Source organism: Hevea brasiliensis, chromosome 11, assembly GCF_030052815.1.
Source record: "Hevea brasiliensis isolate MT/VB/25A 57/8 chromosome 11, ASM3005281v1, whole genome shotgun sequence".
NCBI lineage: Eukaryota > Viridiplantae > Streptophyta > Magnoliopsida > Malpighiales > Euphorbiaceae > Hevea > Hevea brasiliensis.
The window spans coordinates 94,961,506-94,980,838 of record NC_079503.1 but is presented as its reverse complement, the minus strand read 5'-3'; the positions used below and the strand labels follow the sequence as shown (position 1 = coordinate 94,980,838).

At 34.9% G+C, this 19,333-nt stretch overlaps 3 protein-coding genes across 3 annotated transcripts; all 3 read left to right on the top strand.

The window, feature by feature from the left end:
* Window positions 1-3,461: 3,461 nt before the first annotated feature.
* Window positions 3,462-6,912, top strand: LOC110658085 (protein HEAT-STRESS-ASSOCIATED 32). The gene is made up of 5 exons (XM_021815566.2): window positions 3,462-3,858; window positions 4,577-4,768; window positions 4,857-5,067; window positions 6,259-6,482; window positions 6,566-6,912. The coding sequence occupies exons 1-5, from the start codon at window positions 3,733-3,735 to the stop codon at window positions 6,677-6,679; spliced, it is 867 nt and encodes a 288-aa protein (XP_021671258.2). The 5' UTR covers window positions 3,462-3,732; the 3' UTR covers window positions 6,680-6,912.
* A 150-nt stretch (window positions 6,913-7,062) lies between these two features.
* Window positions 7,063-9,720, top strand: LOC110658084 (uncharacterized). The gene is made up of 2 exons (XM_021815565.2): window positions 7,063-8,524; window positions 9,059-9,720. Exons 1-2 carry the CDS (start codon window positions 7,918-7,920, stop codon window positions 9,679-9,681), a joined length of 1,230 nt encoding a protein of 409 aa, XP_021671257.2. The 5' UTR covers window positions 7,063-7,917; the 3' UTR covers window positions 9,682-9,720.
* A 2,316-nt stretch (window positions 9,721-12,036) lies between these two features.
* On the top strand, window positions 12,037-14,243 carry LOC110658083 (anthocyanidin reductase ((2S)-flavan-3-ol-forming)). Its single transcript, XM_021815564.2, has 6 exons — window positions 12,037-12,336; window positions 12,456-12,622; window positions 12,842-13,042; window positions 13,137-13,296; window positions 13,451-13,664; window positions 13,763-14,243. Exons 1-6 carry the CDS (start codon window positions 12,210-12,212, stop codon window positions 13,902-13,904), a joined length of 1,011 nt encoding a protein of 336 aa, XP_021671256.1. The 5' UTR covers window positions 12,037-12,209; the 3' UTR covers window positions 13,905-14,243.
* Window positions 14,244-19,333: the final 5,090 nt, after the last annotated feature.

Here is a 19,333-nt window from a genome sequence, read left to right as displayed (position 1 = left end):
TTTGGGCTAAATTTTTCGCAAACCGTGAACCCCACGAGAAAACCGAGAGTACCGGAGTGCTCCACTCGTCGAGAGCTTCACGGCAATGCCAATTTCAAAATTTTTCGACACCATTTTTCAGTGGGTCCCACAAAACTTCGTAGTATTTTTTCGAGCACTAAATGAGCTTAGAAAATTTCGTAAAAGTTATATAATAACCTCCATGTTGTGAGCTTTGTGTAGGTACCTTCAATTCAAGGAAATTCAACGGTTGCCCGGGTTTATAAATTTCGGGTCGGGCAGACAAGCTACCAAAAAAGTCTTAGAATTGGGTCGAGATTTTGGCTACCCCACCGTTGTCAGACGTCCCGAGCACATTCCCGGGGTTGGAATCGGTATAGGTAAACCCGAACCTTACTTTTTCTTAATTATCTAGTGCTTGAATTGGATTAAAAATCCATAAAATATTCGTGGTAGCTTAGAAAATTATAATTCCTTTTGCATTAGCTTAGTAATAATGCTAAGGACCGCAGGGCAAAGTTTTAGAATTTTTAGAGCTCATTTTGGTAGTTTTTGCAAATGGGTTAATTATAAGGACTAAACTATAATTTTTCATATTGTAATTGTTGACTATTTGGATGGGCCCAGGAGGGGCTATGTGATGTGATTGATTTGTGGGTGTGTGGTTTGTGGATATAGATGTGCGTTTTAAGCCCTTTTGCAGATTGGGTAGGTCATAGGTATATGGGAGACTCTGTCAGAATTTTGGCACAACTTAGGACATCTTTGATCTTTTCTTAGTTTGTATTGAGTCAAATGTATTAAATAATTATAATAAAATTGTCAGGTGAGCCGGGACAGCCTTCCTCCTCCGCCCAGCAGCCACAGTGACTTCGGTTAAGTCTGTGAGAAAATATTAATTTTAATTATAATTTCAATATTATTATATGTTCAGGCATGCCCATGCATCACTTATAAATATGTATCTATGTAGTTAAACACTAAGCACGTTTTATATTGCATTCTTAATTGATGAATTGCCATGAATGTTGTTTGTGGTAATTTGGAGCAGTGTGCGTGCGTTGGCGTGCATGTGGTATGATATTGGATATGGACAGGACGGGTAGACACGGCTTGTGAGACACTCGCTGGGACCCGGTCCTTTCTGGATAAGTCGGGGTAAACACGGCTTGAGAGACATTTGCTAGAACCCCGCATTTGGTTTATTAAGCGAAAGTCCGGCTTGAGAGATACTCGCTGGCAAAGGTTGGATTAAGAGGGCTGTATAGGGGATCAGCTCCCATATATGTATTGCTTGACAGTGTTGGGTGTGTAAGTGCTCCAAATTGCATTTTTGCTGTTATGATATGAAAATTATGACGATGTTGCATTTCACTCCACAGGGTGCATTAGCTTTAGATAGTTATAGAGATTATGATTAAAATTGATATTTTACTCTCTGAGTCAAATGCTCACTCCTGTTCATCTATTTTTCCAGGCTCCAGGAGGATTATTTGTTGCGGCTAACCTACTCTTCTTCTTCGCAGGTCCATTGATAGTAATTAATGTATTCTGTATAATTGAGTTAAATTTTTAGACTCTGCATGTGTTAGAAGCACTTATTTTATTTTGGGCCTGTATTATAAAAGTTATGTTGGACCTGTAAGATTATTAATTGTATGCATGATGGGATTAGATGAGGGAGCTGAGCTCCCATTTGAGTTATCACCTTTTTATTATGTGGAGGGTGAGCTGAGCTCCCCAGTTTATCATATATTGTGTTTACAGGTCGGGCGAGTCAAAAACTCCCCTTTAAATGGTTCACTTTATGGCCGGACTCTGTCCGGTTGAATTTTTGAAATTGGGCACAAACGGGCCTTAGAGTTGGGTTGAGAAATAGTTAGACTTACTACGGGCCTTGGGGGCTTTAGGCTGGCACAGATCCTAGTGCCGGTCCGGCCCATAGGTTGGGTCATGACAGAGAAAAAGAATTTTTTTTTTTATTTGCTGCAGCAGTAGCAGACAGTGGATGTAACTCACTGCTACACGCCACTGTCATGTTACATCCCCCCCTCCCCCCCTCTTTTTTTTTTTGTTATTACATGACTAGAGAGTTGCCTAAAATTAGGTGGGAACACAGATTAAGGCCACCTATGAGTCATGAAAGGAGATGGGACATATAGAAACTTTGTTAATTTCCAAGAGACCGAATCGATCTTTTGAGAACGTTTACAAACTAGTGATCTAAACTACTTTAATGTCAAAAAAATGTTGGTCATCATGAGAGTAGATTAGATATTGAGTAGGTCGGTCCAATACACCATTTGATGTGACATTTTTTCTCTTACCAAGCATAAAAAACTCCCTAGGTAGACTAAAGGGAGCTAATAAAAAAAAATGCACAAAACCCTGACTAAAATTGGTAAAATTCATATGAAAATTAAAGAAATAAGAGAGAGAAAGATAAAAGAAAAGGAGAAAGAAGAAGATAAAGATGCCATTAAAAAGAAAAGAAAGAAAGCACATACTAAGATATGAAAAAAATCAATTATTTTATAAATACGAAAGCACAATAAAGAAAAAAAATAAGATCAATTTATCTCTAATACGTAGGCTTAATTAAATATAAAATGTATTTTTTGAATCAATTATACAATAAATTTGATAAATTATCAATTGGACTCAAAATTAAAAATATGGATAGAAAAGTAGGAGTGATAATTTTAGATAAATTATATTTTAATTTTTGTAAAAATAATAAGTAAATTTTTATATTTTAAAGAATTTTTAATAAAAAAATTTTTAAAAATACTTTTTGTATTAAAATGGTTGAATATTTATTCAATTTATTAATTTTGATTTTTAATTTTAAGATGATGATAGAGTAAAAATAAATCAATCATATTTTTATTTTAATTTTTAATTAAATTTCTTTTTATTGTTATATATATAAAAAATTTAAAAAAGCATACAGATGAAAGGATAAAAGAAAAATTATGGGGGGAGAAAAAGTATAGAAACAGAATAATTAAATTATAATTTTTATTATAAATTTTGAAATAAATTATAAAATACAATAATATTTTATTTGATTTTTATACAATAATTTATTTTTATTTATTTTATAGAAAATAATTTATATATAAAAATTTTTTTAATGAAAAATATTTTTTTAAAAAATAATTTTTATAAAAATATTTTTAATTATTAGACTGTAATTTTAAATTAATGGTAAATGTATAAGTTTTTAAATTTTAATATAATTATCAAAATTTGAAAAATAATTTTTTTTTGAAAATTGAAAATTATGACTTAATTTTTTTTATCAGACATTAGTTTATGAATATTTTAAATACTATAAAATATGAAAAATATTTTTTTAAAATCAAATGGGGTTTAAATTTATACTAAATAAATCTAATTTACTAAATTTCTTCCAATTAACTCAAAAAAAACTTTTTATATAATTAAAAGCTACTGCTAATTTTAGAGGTCCAATTAATCTTTAGAGCTAAGAAATGAGATTTTTGGGTTTTAAAATGCGCAGCTCCACGTGTCCTTCCATAAGGACATGTAAATTTTGATTAAACAAGATGATCGCGAATTTCCAGAAGCAGCTCAATTCTTCTATTCCTCTGTAAGCACCATCCAGAAACAAACAGATCATTCTCATAGCCGAAGGAATTACATTTTCCTTCGCACGCCGAGAGGAAAGGAAAAGGAAAAAAGAGCAGAAAAGTAAAGGGAAAAAGGATGTCGGTGTATTATCGTTGGAAGACCTTCGACGAAGACGAAGATCGACCAGAGAAACCTCGCCGATATGGAGTCACCGAGATGCGAGGTCCACAGTATTCTCTCTTGAGTCACAACATGCTTCAGGTGTATTATTTATCATTTATCATGTTGCTAATTAGTTATAATCGAGTGATTAAGTTAATGAAACGCTGTGTGTTTTTCGAGCATTTAAAATTTTATAGCAATTTGAATGTTCTACTGGAATAGCATTCTTTTTTTTTTTTAATTTATTTATTTTGCTAGTGTCAATAACCGTCTGATTCATGTAATGTCCTGCTTCCTAAAGATAGGATAGGAATATACTTCTGGGAAATTCTCCAACTGTGCTAATTAAGTTAATATTTTGTGATATTTGAGGTGGTAAATTAAAATTTATGCATTTTAAATGAATCCCAAGTAGAATTGTTAGCAAAAGGGTGCAATGATGAGGAAAATGAGGAATAAACTGTTTTTAGGATATTGAAAAGTGGGAGCTTTAAATTTGTTCAATACTTGAATGGAAAGTAGTTTTGAATTTCTTATATTTCCATTCATAAATTTATATGAATATGATTTTTCTTTGTATGCCCATGAGGTCTAACTGAATTTACACCTGAAGTATGTACTATGTAATACTCTTCAATCCTGGATTGGGATTTTGCGGCAGGTAAGGCAAACTTGTTCGAGTTGTTTGCTATAATTTAATGAAGACATGAGTTTTATGTAACAAAGGTAATTGAATCAGAATCTATATACTATGAGGGTAAGATGATTCATCCTGATCTTTTTTAGTTTATGAGCTTACTATTATAATATTTGGCAGGATATTTTTGAGTCCATGGGGCAATTTGTTGATGGGCTGAAGTTCTCTGGAGGTTCCCACAGTCTTATGCCCAAGTCTTTTATCAAAGAGGTGATTGACATGGCCCACCAACATGATGTATATGTCAGTACAGGTGACTGGGCTGAACACTTGCTTCATAAAGGTCCATCAGGTTTCAAAGAATATGTTGAGGTGTGGAATGTGACGCAGATTTTGTGCTATAGTTTTAGCATGTCTTGTACAGATGCTAATTTAGTTTTGATGTAATGGTACTTGTTAGGAATGTAAAAGCATGGGGTTTGACACAATCGAGCTCAATGTGGGGTCACTTGGAGTTCCAGAAGAGACACTTTTGAGATATGTGCGCTTAATTAAGAGTGGTGGTTTGAAAGCAAAGCCTCAATTTGCAGTCAAGATTAATAAATCTGATATTCCCATGGGTGGCGATAGAGCATTTGGCGCTTATCTGCCTCCAAAACCTCAAAGCTCTGGTAAGGAATCAGAATTAAAGCCTTATTAGAATATAGTTATTTACAAAATTATTCCTGCTGAGATATTTACTGTGCTAGTGTCTGTTTCCTAAGATAATCTGATGTTGAAGAGATAGAAATATGAGCCAGGCACAAGGACTGATGAATTCAGTATGATGATGCATCCCTTTCTTATGGAATATATGTGGCATGATTCCTCTTGATAATTCAACAGCTTTTTAGGTGTTCACTTGATAATATATTTTGAAATTGGCCTGTATATTAGCTTAATTAAAAACCATATGCATTGTTTCCTTGAACTTTGATATATCAGACGTATAAATGCTGTGTAGTTCAAGATGTGTCAAGACTATTCTTTTATTGGGTTGACAATTTCAAATGCAGTAACCTTCTGAAACTAAATTTGTAACCAAGGCCACATTTAGTATCCTGCATTCCTTAGTCACTTATGGGATCATCCTCAATTTGCAAACCATTGATCAATTTGTAAGCCTGAATTGTCAAAATTTGAGTTATAGCTTATCTTATGTTAGATCACCATGGAATTGATGGAAATGATTGTGGTGGTGGTGGTTTTGGGGGGGGGCGGGGGGGTGAAGGGTGGTTGGTGGTGTGTGTTGGGTTGGTGTGGGGGTTTGGTGGAGGAGCACAATTCATAGTTTATTTTTTTCCCCTTCAAATTTTTTGAGTGTTAATTCCCTCATTTGCTCTGTGATAATTATTATAAACTTTGTGATCTTCAATAATAAGAAAATACATCATAAAAAGAACATTAGTTTACATGGGGGTTTTTAATACTTCGAATGTTAAACCTTCAGTAATTTGAATGGATAACTACGTTAAAGTTGGTGAAACCCCTTTTCTATCTTTCAAAGGCTCCTTTTGCTGCTATAACTGTTTAGTTTTTCCAATTTATAGTGGATTTCAGTTTAAAATTTGAACTTTGCCCTGATCCTTGCAAATGAACTATAAGCACCAAAAGTCAAATTATGATACATACAGCGAACCCTGTTTTGTGGAAATGCTGGCAGATATCCTGGTAAATTGATGGCTATGTTGTCAACTTCATTTTATGAGTCTTTTGACCATGGTTGAGAGCTTACCACTGCTTAGTAGTGATATAAGTGAGGGAGGATGATTGCAATTTGCATCTGCCCTTATGACAAGGAGCTTTTTCTCTCTGTTCCATAGAACTCATTGAAGATGTAGATCTCTTGATTAGAAGGGCTGAGAGATGCTTGGAGGCTGGGGCTGACATGATAATGATTGATGCCGATGATGTCTGCAAAGATGCTGAATCTCTGAGGGCAGACATAATTGCAAAGGTGATCGGACGACTAGGCCTTGAGAAAACCATGTTTGAAGCTTCCAGTGCTAGAACTGCAGAGTGGTTTGTCAAATGCTATGGTCCTAAGGTCCGCTGCTCTAACATTAGTGTAATATTGCCCTATGCATTCATATGACATCTCACATCATTGTTAATGGCCTGTTTTCCCAGGTGAATCTCTTCGTGGATCATTCTCAAGTAATTGGTCTAGAGTGCCTTCGGGGACATAACTTGGGTAAAAATAATGCTTCTTTCCGTAGTTCACCATATTATTTTCTGTCCTGAATTGTTGTTTAGTGGTGATACCTATGCCTCATCAGAAGTCAACTGGTTACACTGTTGTTGTAATCTCGTGATGTTTGTATTAAATAATGCTTAATGTACCCCCCATGTTCTCAGTTCTGGAGTGTTGATTTGTAGTGATGATACTTATTCCTCGCTGGAAGTCAACTGGCTGTGAGGCCTTTGTAATTTTGTGATGTTTATACTGAGAATGGTAGATGTTTTATTTCTGCAAATGAGGACATTACCAAGCAACTAAGTAATAGCAATTCCTTTTCAGATTGAAGCTCCTAGGAATACATCGAGGCAGCAGCTTTTGTACCGCACATCTATCTTACTATGTATACTAGTAGTAGTATTAGAGTCGTCTTTTAGAGCTGAGAAATCTTAATTCGAATTAAGGAACAGGCAAATCAACAGAAGAATATCTTATACATCTAAACACATTCTCAGAGTCATGAGCATGTGCATAATCCCTGCTGGAACGTGATCAAGTGGGTGTTGCTGGAATTCAGTGGGTATGTAAATAATGAACATCTGCTGCAGGTGGGATCCTACATTATTGTGGAATGTGAAATGAACATGTCTTTGGACGTGACTTAAATTAAAGCTTAAAGTAGTAAGCAATGTCTTGACTGGTGCCGCTTGTCACGCTTTGGCAAACAGCAATTCTAGTTTCTCTACGCAAGACAACAAGAAGAAAAACAATAACAGGAGATCATAATTATTATTGTGACATAGTCAAAAACATAATAAACATCTGTTGAAGAATTAAAAGAGTGAAAATCTAAATCTCTCTTAATATTGTGGTCAAGTCCTGTTCTTTTTCACCCAAGCTCTGATCATCCCAGGGAGGGCGATCTCAAGGCCTTTGTGTCCTTGCTCAAATCATTGCTAAAGAGATTGGTGATCAGGGTTTGAATCTTTGACTTTTTAATCAAGTATTGGATGATAATGAACATGAAGTAACATATATGTTATGGGCCCCCAAAAAACATATATTTATTCGTCTTGACTCGCCACTATTACTATTATCATGGCTGGTTCAACACAGGAAATAAGCTACAGAAATGGTGAGTAGAGCACCAAAAGAGAAACAAGAAGTTGAGGATAGTAGAAATGGTTGCTTTCCTTGACAGCCTTCTTGTCTGGGCAATTTCAGGGCTCCATTCAGAGCTTTTCTTGTATTATATATAAAGATCAGAGACCAAAGGGAGCCGAAAGAGAATAAAGTAGAAATAATGCCTGCATTTTGGTTTTCTCTGAAGAGATCATTGAAGTGCAAATCACAGCCATCTGATGTGCATGATCCAAAGGCCAGGAGCAATCTGACCAACGTTCAGACAAGAAAGCCATGCGGGTTTGGATGCTCAAGATCCATGTCAAATCTAAGAGATGTCATTCATGGGAGCAAGAGACACATAGAGAAGCCACCAAGTTGCAGTCCAAGATCTCTAGAGAGCAGTGACTTCCTCAACCCCATAACCCATGAAGTAATCCTCAGTGACTCCACATGTGAACTAAAGATTACTGGGTTTGGAGGCAATAGTGGTGTTAAGGGTGTCTCTTCAACTTTCGTGGGTACCCTTAAGCCAGGTACACCTGTCCCTGGAGGCCATGAAATGGTGCCCCATTATAACACCACAAGGTCAAATAGCCTTTCTAGAAAGACTATGCATGGTGATTCTCCTGTTTTTGGCTGTGGCACTGGCAGTGGTACATCTTCGAAGCCTAGGAGTTCTGTTGATGCAGAATCTTCTGATTCTTCAACAATAATTTGCAAAAAATGTGGTGAGAAGTTAAAGACATTGGAGACTGTTGAAGCACATCATCTCTCCAAACATGCTGGTAAAATGCATAAATCCAATGCCTCATCTAATTTCATTTTGTATAGCCAAGAATTAGTCTGTTTTCAGATATGAATTTGATTGAATGCCATGAACTTCCCTCCTGCATTTGTATTCTGTATGCAGAAACCCACTATCTAACTGAATGAGAAAATTTGAAAAACGAGTAAATAATTGATTAACATGAGTCATTATGCTAATTAACATACGAATTCAATCATCTTTATTGTCTTCTAATACTTGGTTGAATTCTTGAGATTCAAAAAATGGTTTTGATTTCTTCTTTATGGCTATTTGATGCCAAAATTTCATACCAAAAAATGTACGTTATATCCATGATATTTCTGTTTTATGAATTGTCACTGCTATTGTTATAATTTTTTTGCAGTTGGGTTGTCGTTTCCTTTAATTTATTGTTCATTAAAAATGTTTTTTATTCAAAATTTTTTTCCCAATTGTAAGCAACAGTTCATTTTATTTAATTTCATAGTCTACATTGGTCAGAGGTTACTCACATGTCACTCTCCTTGCACAGTTACTGAACTGGTAGAAGGCGACTCATCTAGGAGGATAGTAGAAATAATCTGCAGAGCAAGATGGCTAAAATCTGAGGCCAATAGTATCCACATGCAAAGGGTTCTTAAGGTCCATAACATCCAAATCACCGTTGCTCAATTTGAAGAACATAGAGAAATGGTGAAGATTAAAGCTAGTAAACTACCCACAAGACACCCACGTTGCCTTGCTGATGGAAATGAGCTCTTAAGGTTCCATGGCACAACCATTGCTTGTTCTCTTGGCTCGAATGGCTCTTCTAGCCTTTGTACATTGGAGAAATGTGGTGTTTGCCAAATTTTGAGACATGGGTTCTCTAAGAAAGACCTTAAAGGTGGTTTTGGTATATTCACTGCTTCTACTAGTGGAAGAGCCTTAGAGTCTATTGAACTTAGCCAAGACAACCATTCTGCAAGAATGGCTTTGTTGGTATGCAGAGTTATTGCAGGAAGGGTCCATAAACCTCTGGAGAATTTTCAAGAAATGGCAGGCCAATCAGGCTTTGACTCATTGGCTGGGAAAGTTGGTCAGCATTCCAATATTGAGGAGCTGTATCTATTAAATCCCAAAGCTCTCCTCCCTTGTTTTGTAGTAATTTGCTAACCCTGAAATGAATGTCAGTAAGGCCAATTTTCACTTTTTTTTATTTTTTTATTGTCATAATCTATTTACTGGTCCTGATGCATGTAGCGTATATAGTTTCTAACTGAGCTGAATGATAAAAAAAAAAAAAATCAGTACAAAGGACTCTAATTAGTTAAAAATTTAAGTAATTAATTTTAATTTTAGATGTTATGATAGATGTAGCACGTATTGGAAATAAAATGAGAAAGGATCGTTAAAAATGATTTGATCATATATAACTCATAGAATTAAATTAATGCTCTAATATGAAAGTATGATGAGCCAAAGAGGGATAAATTTAAATAGCTGTTCCTTAATTCTAGGGTTCTAACCTGTATTTGAACTTAAAAATATAATACCAAATCCTTTAACATTTAAAATTTTACACAGTAATTTATATAATCCAAAGTGATAATGATATAGACAATTCTCTCTTCTCTTTATGATAGTAGCAAAATCGACTATAATTTTTTTCACAGATCAACCATAAAAAAATTTCAGTTGTACAAAATTTTATCTCTAAAAAATAACAATGATTGTCTACGTTATCTTCATTTTGGATTGTTTACATTAGCGTGTTATTTATAAATTGGCTATTTAATATTAGAAGAATTTTATTATACAAAATTTTAAAGTTTATACAGCTTTAAGTGGAGAAAATAATATTAAAAAATTTATAAATTTTAGATGTTGATGCCAAAAAAAAAAAAAAAATCAATGTTACCTGGGCTTAGTCTCAGCTTGGGCACTTCTTGCAGTACTAATTAAACATGATTTCAACATCCCTCATCCTATTTATGAGCAATGTGGTCACTCCAAAAAAAAATATGTCATTATTGTTGTTGTTTCAGATTTTTTTTTATTGATTATATTTCAATTATTCATTCTGTTGGTGTGATTATGTGAATTATTTATTATTTTATTTTAATAAAATATTTTAATATTTTATATTTTTTAAAATTTTATTATAAAATTTTACTAATAATAAAATTTTTAATTAATTATATTGATTAGTTGAGATTGGCATGCAATGCACAGGCCCAACGGAACTTGCATTTATATGTCCATCTAATTGTCTGGTACTTAGAAGGGTAGATATAATATGCTCCTTTGTTTGATAAAAAATTAAAAAATAAAAAATGTTAAATGTTAAAAAAATAATTAAATAATTTTTTAAAATAATTCTCTAACAAAAAATATTAAAAATACAATTCTGAACAGAGTCTGTGCACATTTAAACATAATCTTATCTTTATTACAATTTTTTTTAAGCCAATAAGTACTTTGCCATTTTAATTAAAAAAAAAAACCCAATTTTATAAAATTTACAATTTCACTCTGAAATAAAAAGAAATTGCTAATCGAACTCAAAACTACTGAGAATTGTGTAATTACACCCTATAAGCAACCTGATGGTAAGGTGTAATTGCTCAATCTTTAATAATTTGGAGTTGAATTGAAATTTTCTTTTTAATTAAGGTTGAAATTGCAAATTTTTTAAAAATTCAACTTTTTTTTTTATCATTTTCCCTTTCATCAATTATTATCTACCTTTCTTGACTCGTGTCAATCTACTTCCTTCGGAAATTTTATTTATATTTTTATATTATTTAATTTTAATCCCTTAATATTTTATATTTTAATTTATTTTTTATATTTTTAATAAAATTTTATTTAATTTTTTAATATTTATTTTTAACCTCTCTAAAAGGTGAATTTCTAATTTCACCCCTGTCAGTAATGTTTGAGTTATCTGAGAGCTATAAAATATAATGTCTGGAGTATAAAAAAAATCAATAGTTTTAGGTGATGTTGAGCAGAATAATATCCCAGCTATGGGTAGGCTAGAGCAGTTTTATGTGTGAACTGAAAAACCAAATTCAATCAAGCCATTTTGATTTCATCGGTTTGATTTTTTAATTCTATCAATGCAGTTCGGTTTGAAACAATTAGTATATTCGATTTTCAGTTCGGTTCGATTTTTTATCTGTTAAAATTGATAAAATCTATTAAATCAAATAGTAAAATAACCCAAGTAATTTTTCAACCCAAAATGTATAATTCTCAAGACTCTTATCCAGTCTAATTATCTATTCAAGCTCAACTCAGAGAATAAAAATTAACCTAAAATATTTTCGATTTAATATAACGGATCGAATCGAATTATTATTTTTCAATTTGGTTGGTTTGATTATCCTTAAATAATCAATTTAGTTTGATTTATTTTTTTAAGTGATTCGATTTTCAATTTTTGAAGTTCGATTCGGCTCGGAACCGAACCGATTAAATGCTCCCTAGCTATTGGTAATGGTTTTGAATCATTGGTGGTGCGCATGCAAGGGTCACGTGCTTACCTTCTTCCTCGCGTGTGAATTAGATGAAAAAATTGGAACCTCCATATAAGGGCACAAAACCCTGCAGATGAAAGTCAAGATCCTCGTATAATTTTCTTCTGATTGAAAATTGCAAAAAATCTAATCTGTCACAGAAATCCTTAAGACTCAACCATGGCTACCCAATTGAGCCAGAAAAAGACAGCTTGTGTGATCGGTGGCACTGGTTTTGTTGCTTCATTGCTGGTGAAGTTGTTGCTTGAGAAGGGTTATGCTGTGAATACTACAGTCAGGGACCCAGGTTGGTTTCTTTTCTCGTCTTTTCCCATTTTTTTTCTTCATTCTTTAGTTCCTCCATTATTGGAAATACTATATTACCACTAATAGGTAGGTCGTCTAATTTATTTTTCTTATGTGCAGGTAATCAGAAGAAGACCTCTCATCTCCTAGCACTGAAAAAATTGGGGGAGCTAAACATATTTGGAGCTGATTTGACCAATGAAGAAAGTTTTGATGCTGCCGTAGCAGGTTGTGACTTTGTCTTCCATGTTGCAACCCCTGTGAATTTTGCTTCTCAAGATCCAGAGGTACATATTCTTATCACTCAAGAGCTCACATTGGCAATCAAACTTAATGCTGGATTTGTTTTTTTTTTTGGATTTATCTTTGACTTTAAATTCTCACTCTCGCAGCATTATATATAGTATTACTGATTTAAAACCCATTAATTAGTTTAATGCTGATTTTTTTTCACTGCTAATTAATTTCATTTTTTCATTTTCTGTTTTTGGAATGGGGATATATAGAATGACATGATCAAGCCAGCAGTCCAAGGAGTTCATAATGTTTTGAAAGCTTGTGCGAAAGCGAAAACAGTGAAAAGGGTCATCCTGACATCCTCTGCTGCTGCTGTAACAATAAATAAGCTCAGTGGTACAGGTTTAGTCATGGATGAGAAAAACTGGACTGATACCGAGTTCTTGACTTCTGAGAAGCCACCCACTTGGGTAATTAACAATATACTTAAATAGTTTTAATCTTTTATTATTAATTTCTTGAGCACAACATATCTTAGGCTCAGTCCTATGTTTCAATATGCAGGGGTACCCTCTTTCCAAGACTTTAGCTGAGAAGGCAGCTTGGAAGTTTGCTCAAGAAAATAACATTGATCTCATTTCTGTTATCCCTACACTCATGACTGGTCCTTCTCTGACATTGGATATTCCCAGCAGTGTAAACCTGGCCACATCACTGATCACAGGTGTTAATTCAACCAGAATTCTAAAATATGTGCCATTTAATGAGGAATCCTAACTTCAAGTATTACCTCTGAACAAACCCATGGAAGATATACATGTAGGGTTGCCATTTTGGACAGTCCACTGAGTTGAATTATATGTATCGACAATTTGCAGGAAATGAGTTCCTCATAAATGCTTTGAAAGGCATGCAAATGCTGTCAGGCTCAGTATCAATAACGCATGTGGAGGATGTCTGTCGCGCCCATATATTTTTAGCTGAGAAAGAATCATCTTCTGGTCGATATATATGTTCCTGCGTGAATACCAGTGTTCCTGAGCTTGCCAAATTCCTCAAGGACAGATATCCTCAGTACGAAGTCCCAACTGAGTAAGTCAACTCATTACATTGAGTGCTCAAAACACTCAAATCTTCTGTGCTAATACAAACGTGAATGTTTCTTTATTCCTTTTGATTAACAATTACAGGTTTGGAGATTTCCCTTCCAAGGCCAAGTTAATCATCTCATCAGAGAAGCTAATCAGTGAGGGGTTCAGTTTCAAGTATGGGATTGAAGAGATCTATGACCAAACTGTGGAGTATCTGAAGGCCAAAGGGACGCTGAATTGAAGTGTTTGTGTTTGTGTTCATGTATCAATCCTCAGTGACAGGACAGCCATTTTAACCTTTACATACGTTGCTGTTGTACTATAAATGCTCTGTTGAAAAAATAATTTGCAATTTCCTATATATGTCTAGTTCATTTGTATTTTTGTTTTTTCTTGGTGATTAAATATTATTAATGTAATAGTTCAAAGTATGTGTCTTTTTTGGTTTCTTGGATGGTTCATGAATGGATATTAATTTAGGTTTATGTAATTAGAACTTGAGGGGTTGCCTAAACTCCTATATATATTCCTTGTACTTGAAAATTAATATGTGTGTAATACATAATAGTGTTTTCTCTCCTCTTTCTTTTCCAACAAAGTGGTGTCAGAGCATCTTTCTTTAATCTTCAACAATTTGAGAAATGGCTAGCAGTGGTCTTCTTTCTTTTCAATTCCCTCGCCTTACAAAAGAAAATTATGAGAGTTAGTGTATTCGTATGAAAGCCTTACTTGGCTCACAAGATGCGTGGGATATTGTTGATAAAGGCTTTACTCCACCGAAGATGAAGCATCGTTATCTCAAAATGAGAAGGATGCTTTAGCAAAAGCAAGGAAGAAGGATCAACAAGCCCTTGCTCTCATCCATCAAGGTTTGGATGAATCTATGTTCTTGAAGGTGGCCGATGCTACTAATGCGAAGCAAGCTTGGGAGATTTTGAAAAATTCCCTCCAAGGAGTTGACAGAGTGAAGAAGGTGCGACTCCAAACGTTAAGAGGTGAATTTGAAGCTTTGCGAATGAAGGATGTTGAATCCATTTCAGATTTTTGCACAAGGGTGAAGTCTATAGTGAGCCAATTGAAGAGATTTGGTGAGAAGGTAGAAGATATTCGTGTGGTAGAGAAAATTCTTTGATCTTTGACACCAAAATTTGATTATGTGGCATGTGCCATTGAAGAATCAAAAGATTTAGACTCCATGACAATTGAGGAGTTAGAGGAATCTTTGCAAGCTCATGAAGACAAAATGAAGAGAAGACAATAAGAGCCTTCAGAGCAAATCCTCAAAACCAAGGTTTCTTTGAATGATGATGGAAGCCAAAGAGGACGAGGAAGAGGTAGAGGACGAGGAAGAGGTCGTGGTCAAGTACCTAAAAGAAGAAGCAATCAAGACCATGCCAACAATGAAGGTAAAAGCCAACAATCAAGCAGAGGTCGTGGAAGAGGAAGAGGAAGAGGCAACTATTATAGATCAAATGAAAGAAGGTTTGAAAAGTCTAACATTGAATGTTACAATTGTCACAATTATGGTCATTATTCTTGAGAATGTCGTGGCACTTCAAATGATAGGGAGGAGAAAGTCAATCTTGTTAATGATAAATAAGATGGAGAGGAACCAAGCTTGTTGCTAGCACTCAAAGATGGAGATCATGATGACCATTGTTTGTGGTACTTGGATAATGGAGCAAGCAATCACATGTGTGGCTATAAGGAAAAATTTATGGAAGTTGATGAGAAGATCAATGGAAATGTTTCTTTTGGAGACTCTTCAAAAGTACAAATTCAAGGGAGAGGTACAATTCTAATTTCTTCAAAGGATGGTGGGCATGTACTTATTACCAATGTTTATTATGCGCTAAAATTGAAGAGTAATATTTTGAGTTTGGGTCCACTTCTTGAAAAAGAGTATAAGATTCATATGAAACATTGTTGTCTTTGGCTTAGAGATCAAAGTGCTAATTTGATTGCTAAGGTGCATATGTCAAAGAATAGAATGTTTGTGTTGAATCTCAAGATTATTGAAGGAAGATGCATAAAAGCTAGTGTAGAAGATGAAGCATGGCGTTGGCATTTGAGATTTGGCCATTTAAACTTTGTTGCACTCAAGGTGATGGGAAAAGAAAAGATTATGAAGGGGATGCCTTTGATCAACCATCCAAATCAACTGTGTGAAGTATGTCTACTTGGGAAGCATTCAAGAAGGAGTTTTCTAAAAGAAGCCACTACAAGAGCTTCCAAGCCGCTCCAACTTGTGCATGCCGATGTTTGTGGGCCAATCAATCCACCTTCATTTGGTAAAAACAAATATTTCCTACTTTTTATTGATGATTATAGTAGGAAGACTTGGGTTTATTTTCTGAAGCAAAAGTCGGATGCATTTGTTACTTTTAAAATTTTTAAGGCACTTGTAGAAAAAGATAGTGGCTATGAGATTCAATCTTTGAGAACCGATAGAGGAGGCAAATTCACTTCTAAAGAATTCCATAATTTTTGTGAATCTCATGGAATTCGTCGTCCTTTAACAATTCCAAGATCACCACAACAAAATGGTGTTGCGGAGAGGAAAAATATAACAATTCTTAACATGGCTAGATGTATGTTAAAAGCCAAATGTATGCCCAAGGAATTTTGGGCCGAAGTTATCTCTTGAGCAGTATATTTGTCTAACAAATCTCTAACAAGAAGTGTGAAAGACAAGACTCCCCAAGAAGTATGGAGCAAAAAGAAGCCTTGCGTCAATCATTTGTGAGTTTTTGGAAGTATTGCATATGCTCATGTTCCACAACAAGAGAGATCCAAGCTTAATGATCGAAGTGTCAAGCATGTCTTCATTGGCTATGATGCAAATTCAAAAGGCTACAAATTGTACAACTCAAGTAATGGCAAGATTGTAATGAGTAGAGATGTAGAGTTTGATGAAGAAGTGGCTTGGAAATGGGAGCAACAAGAAGGTGTCTATGATTTCTTTCCATACTTTGGAGAGAAAGATCAAGAGACCATGGTGCCTTTGCAAGAGACAACTCCACCTCCTTCTCCAAATCATGTTACATCACGTACCTCTCAAGAAAGTTCAAGTGAAAGGCCGCAAAAGATGAAGAGCATTCAAGAACTTTATGACGAAACCGAGGAGATCATTAACTTTGATATAAATGATTTGGTTTGTTTTTTCCTTCATGGTGAACCTATGAATTTCGATGAAGCCATGAGAGATATAAGATGGAGACAAGCCATGGAAGAAGAGATCAATTCCATAAAGAAAAACAACATGTGGGAGCTAACAACTCTTCCTAAAGGACATGAAGCTATTGGCGTCAAATGGGTGTACAAGACAAAGAAGAATTCTCAAGGAGAGGTGGAAAGATACAAGGCAAAGCTTGTCACTAAAGTATACAAGCAAAAGCATGGAGTTGATTATGAAGAGGTGTTTGCACCAGTTACACGCATAGAGACTATTCGTTTGCTCATAGCTATTTCAGCACAAATGAAGTGGAAAATCTTTCAACTTGATATGAAGTTGGCTTTTCTCAATGGCTATCTTGAAGAGGAGGTTTATGTAGAACAACCATTGGGTTTCATGGTTGAAGGGCATAAAGATAAAATGTTGAGATTAAAAAAAGCTTTGTATGGCCTAAAACAAGCATCGAGAGCATGGAATAGCTGGATTGACAAGTACTTTCAAGATAATGGATTTGTACGTTGTCTTCGTGAATATGCTCTTTATGTGAAGCTTTATGCTAATGGTGATATTTTAATTGTTTGTCTATATGTGGATGATCTCATTTTCATGGGCAACAATTCAAACTTGTTTGAAGATGTTAAGATATGTACTATAAAAAGTTAGGATATGTGTATCTGTAGTGATTGTATGAATATATTTAGGTGCTAGAATCATGGCTATAATTACGTATTTAATTAGGATTGTAATTCCTATTTAGCTATCCTGTACATATTATAAATTAACACCATTGGCTTGAAGGAATAATCAAGCTCTTCAATCATTTTCAATATTCTTCTTTTGTTTTGTTTTTCATAGGGTATCAGAGCCCTCAGTAGGTCTAATTTGAAATCTGAAACAAAGTCCTCACAGGGAGGAACTTTCCTTCTTTTTCCGATCACTTTTTGGGAGTCCGTGGCTATCACAGCCTAGCCCAGTGGATTACCGAGCCCAGGATCGGCCTCTCCACTGACGGCCGATGAAAAACTCCAGTACACGGGCTGTCAACCCTCCGTCACATGCACCAGCACGTGAACCCTCTCCAGCGACCGTCTCTCACCGACGCTTCTTCTCGTCAACTCGCCGGCTTCAGGCGACCTCAACCATGCTGGTCCCATCACTTGTTTCTCACTTTCTTGTCACTGTCTCTTCATATAGTAGGCTTTTCTGACGTATTTCTGAGCAAAATTTCATTGTGCTTCTCTTGCCAACATGTCTAAGATTAAGGAGTCCTCCAATACAACCTCCAACATAGGTTCTGAGATTCTCAAACCCATATTTTCTTTCATTGGTAATTTACCAGTTATTACTACTATTAAGTTAGTAGGAAGTCAAAATTATATGTCTTGGGCTGCATCAGTGGAATTATGGTTTATGGGGCAGGGGTATGATGACCACTTGGTTAAAAATGCCATAGATATAGCTTTAACAAATAGAGCTAATTGGACTAAGATTGATGCTCAATTATGTAGTCTCTTATGGTATTCTCTAGACCCAAAATTACTTAATATTTTTCAGTCTTGTAAAACCTGTTACAAAGTATGGACTAAGGCGAAAACCTTATATACAAATGATGTGCAACGTATTTATAAGGTAGTATCAGATATGGTTTATCTGCAACAAAATCAACAAGATATGTCTAGTTATTTGGAACATGTAGAATCACTGAAAGATGAATTTAATTTTATCATGCTGTGTACTGATAATGTTTCTGAGCAACAACGAGACAGGTTCTTCATGGTTTTAGCATTGATTGGGCTAAAACCTGACCTTGATTCTGTTAGAGACCAGATATTAACTAGTCCGGTTGTTTCCACTCTAGAGGATGTGTCTGCCAAGCTTCTACTCATCTCACTCAATAAGAATAATTTCTCTGGAATTGAATCTTCAGTTTTAGCTGCATAAAGTGGAAACCAATCGAGACAGGGTACTTATCAGAGAGGCAAGGGTAAAAGGCTCCATTACACTTATTGTGATAAGAGTAATCACACTCGAGACACTTGTTAGGCCCTTCATGGTCGACCACCACGCCCCATTCAGTCAAATAATGTGGGCCGATCAACTGCTCATATGGCTCAATTCAGTGAAAATGGTATTCTTCCATTACCTGATGGAAAGGATCAGGTGTCAGATTATATCCTATTAACTGGAGCTAATTACAAGGAGTATTTGCAATATCAAACAGCCAAACAACAATCTTTTAGCAATGCTCATTCTGGTAATTCCTTTGCTTGTCTAAAACAGTCTTCACTCACTGGTCCATGGATCCTAGACTCTGGTACTTCTAATCATATATTTGGTAACAAAAGTCTTTTCTCATCTCTAGTTTCTCCTCTAGTTTTGTCTAAAGTTACTTTAGCTAATGGTTCACAAACTTTAGTTAAGGGCATAGGAGAAGTAAAAATCATTCCATCTATTCCTTTAACCACAATTTTGTTCACTCCAGAATGCCCATATAA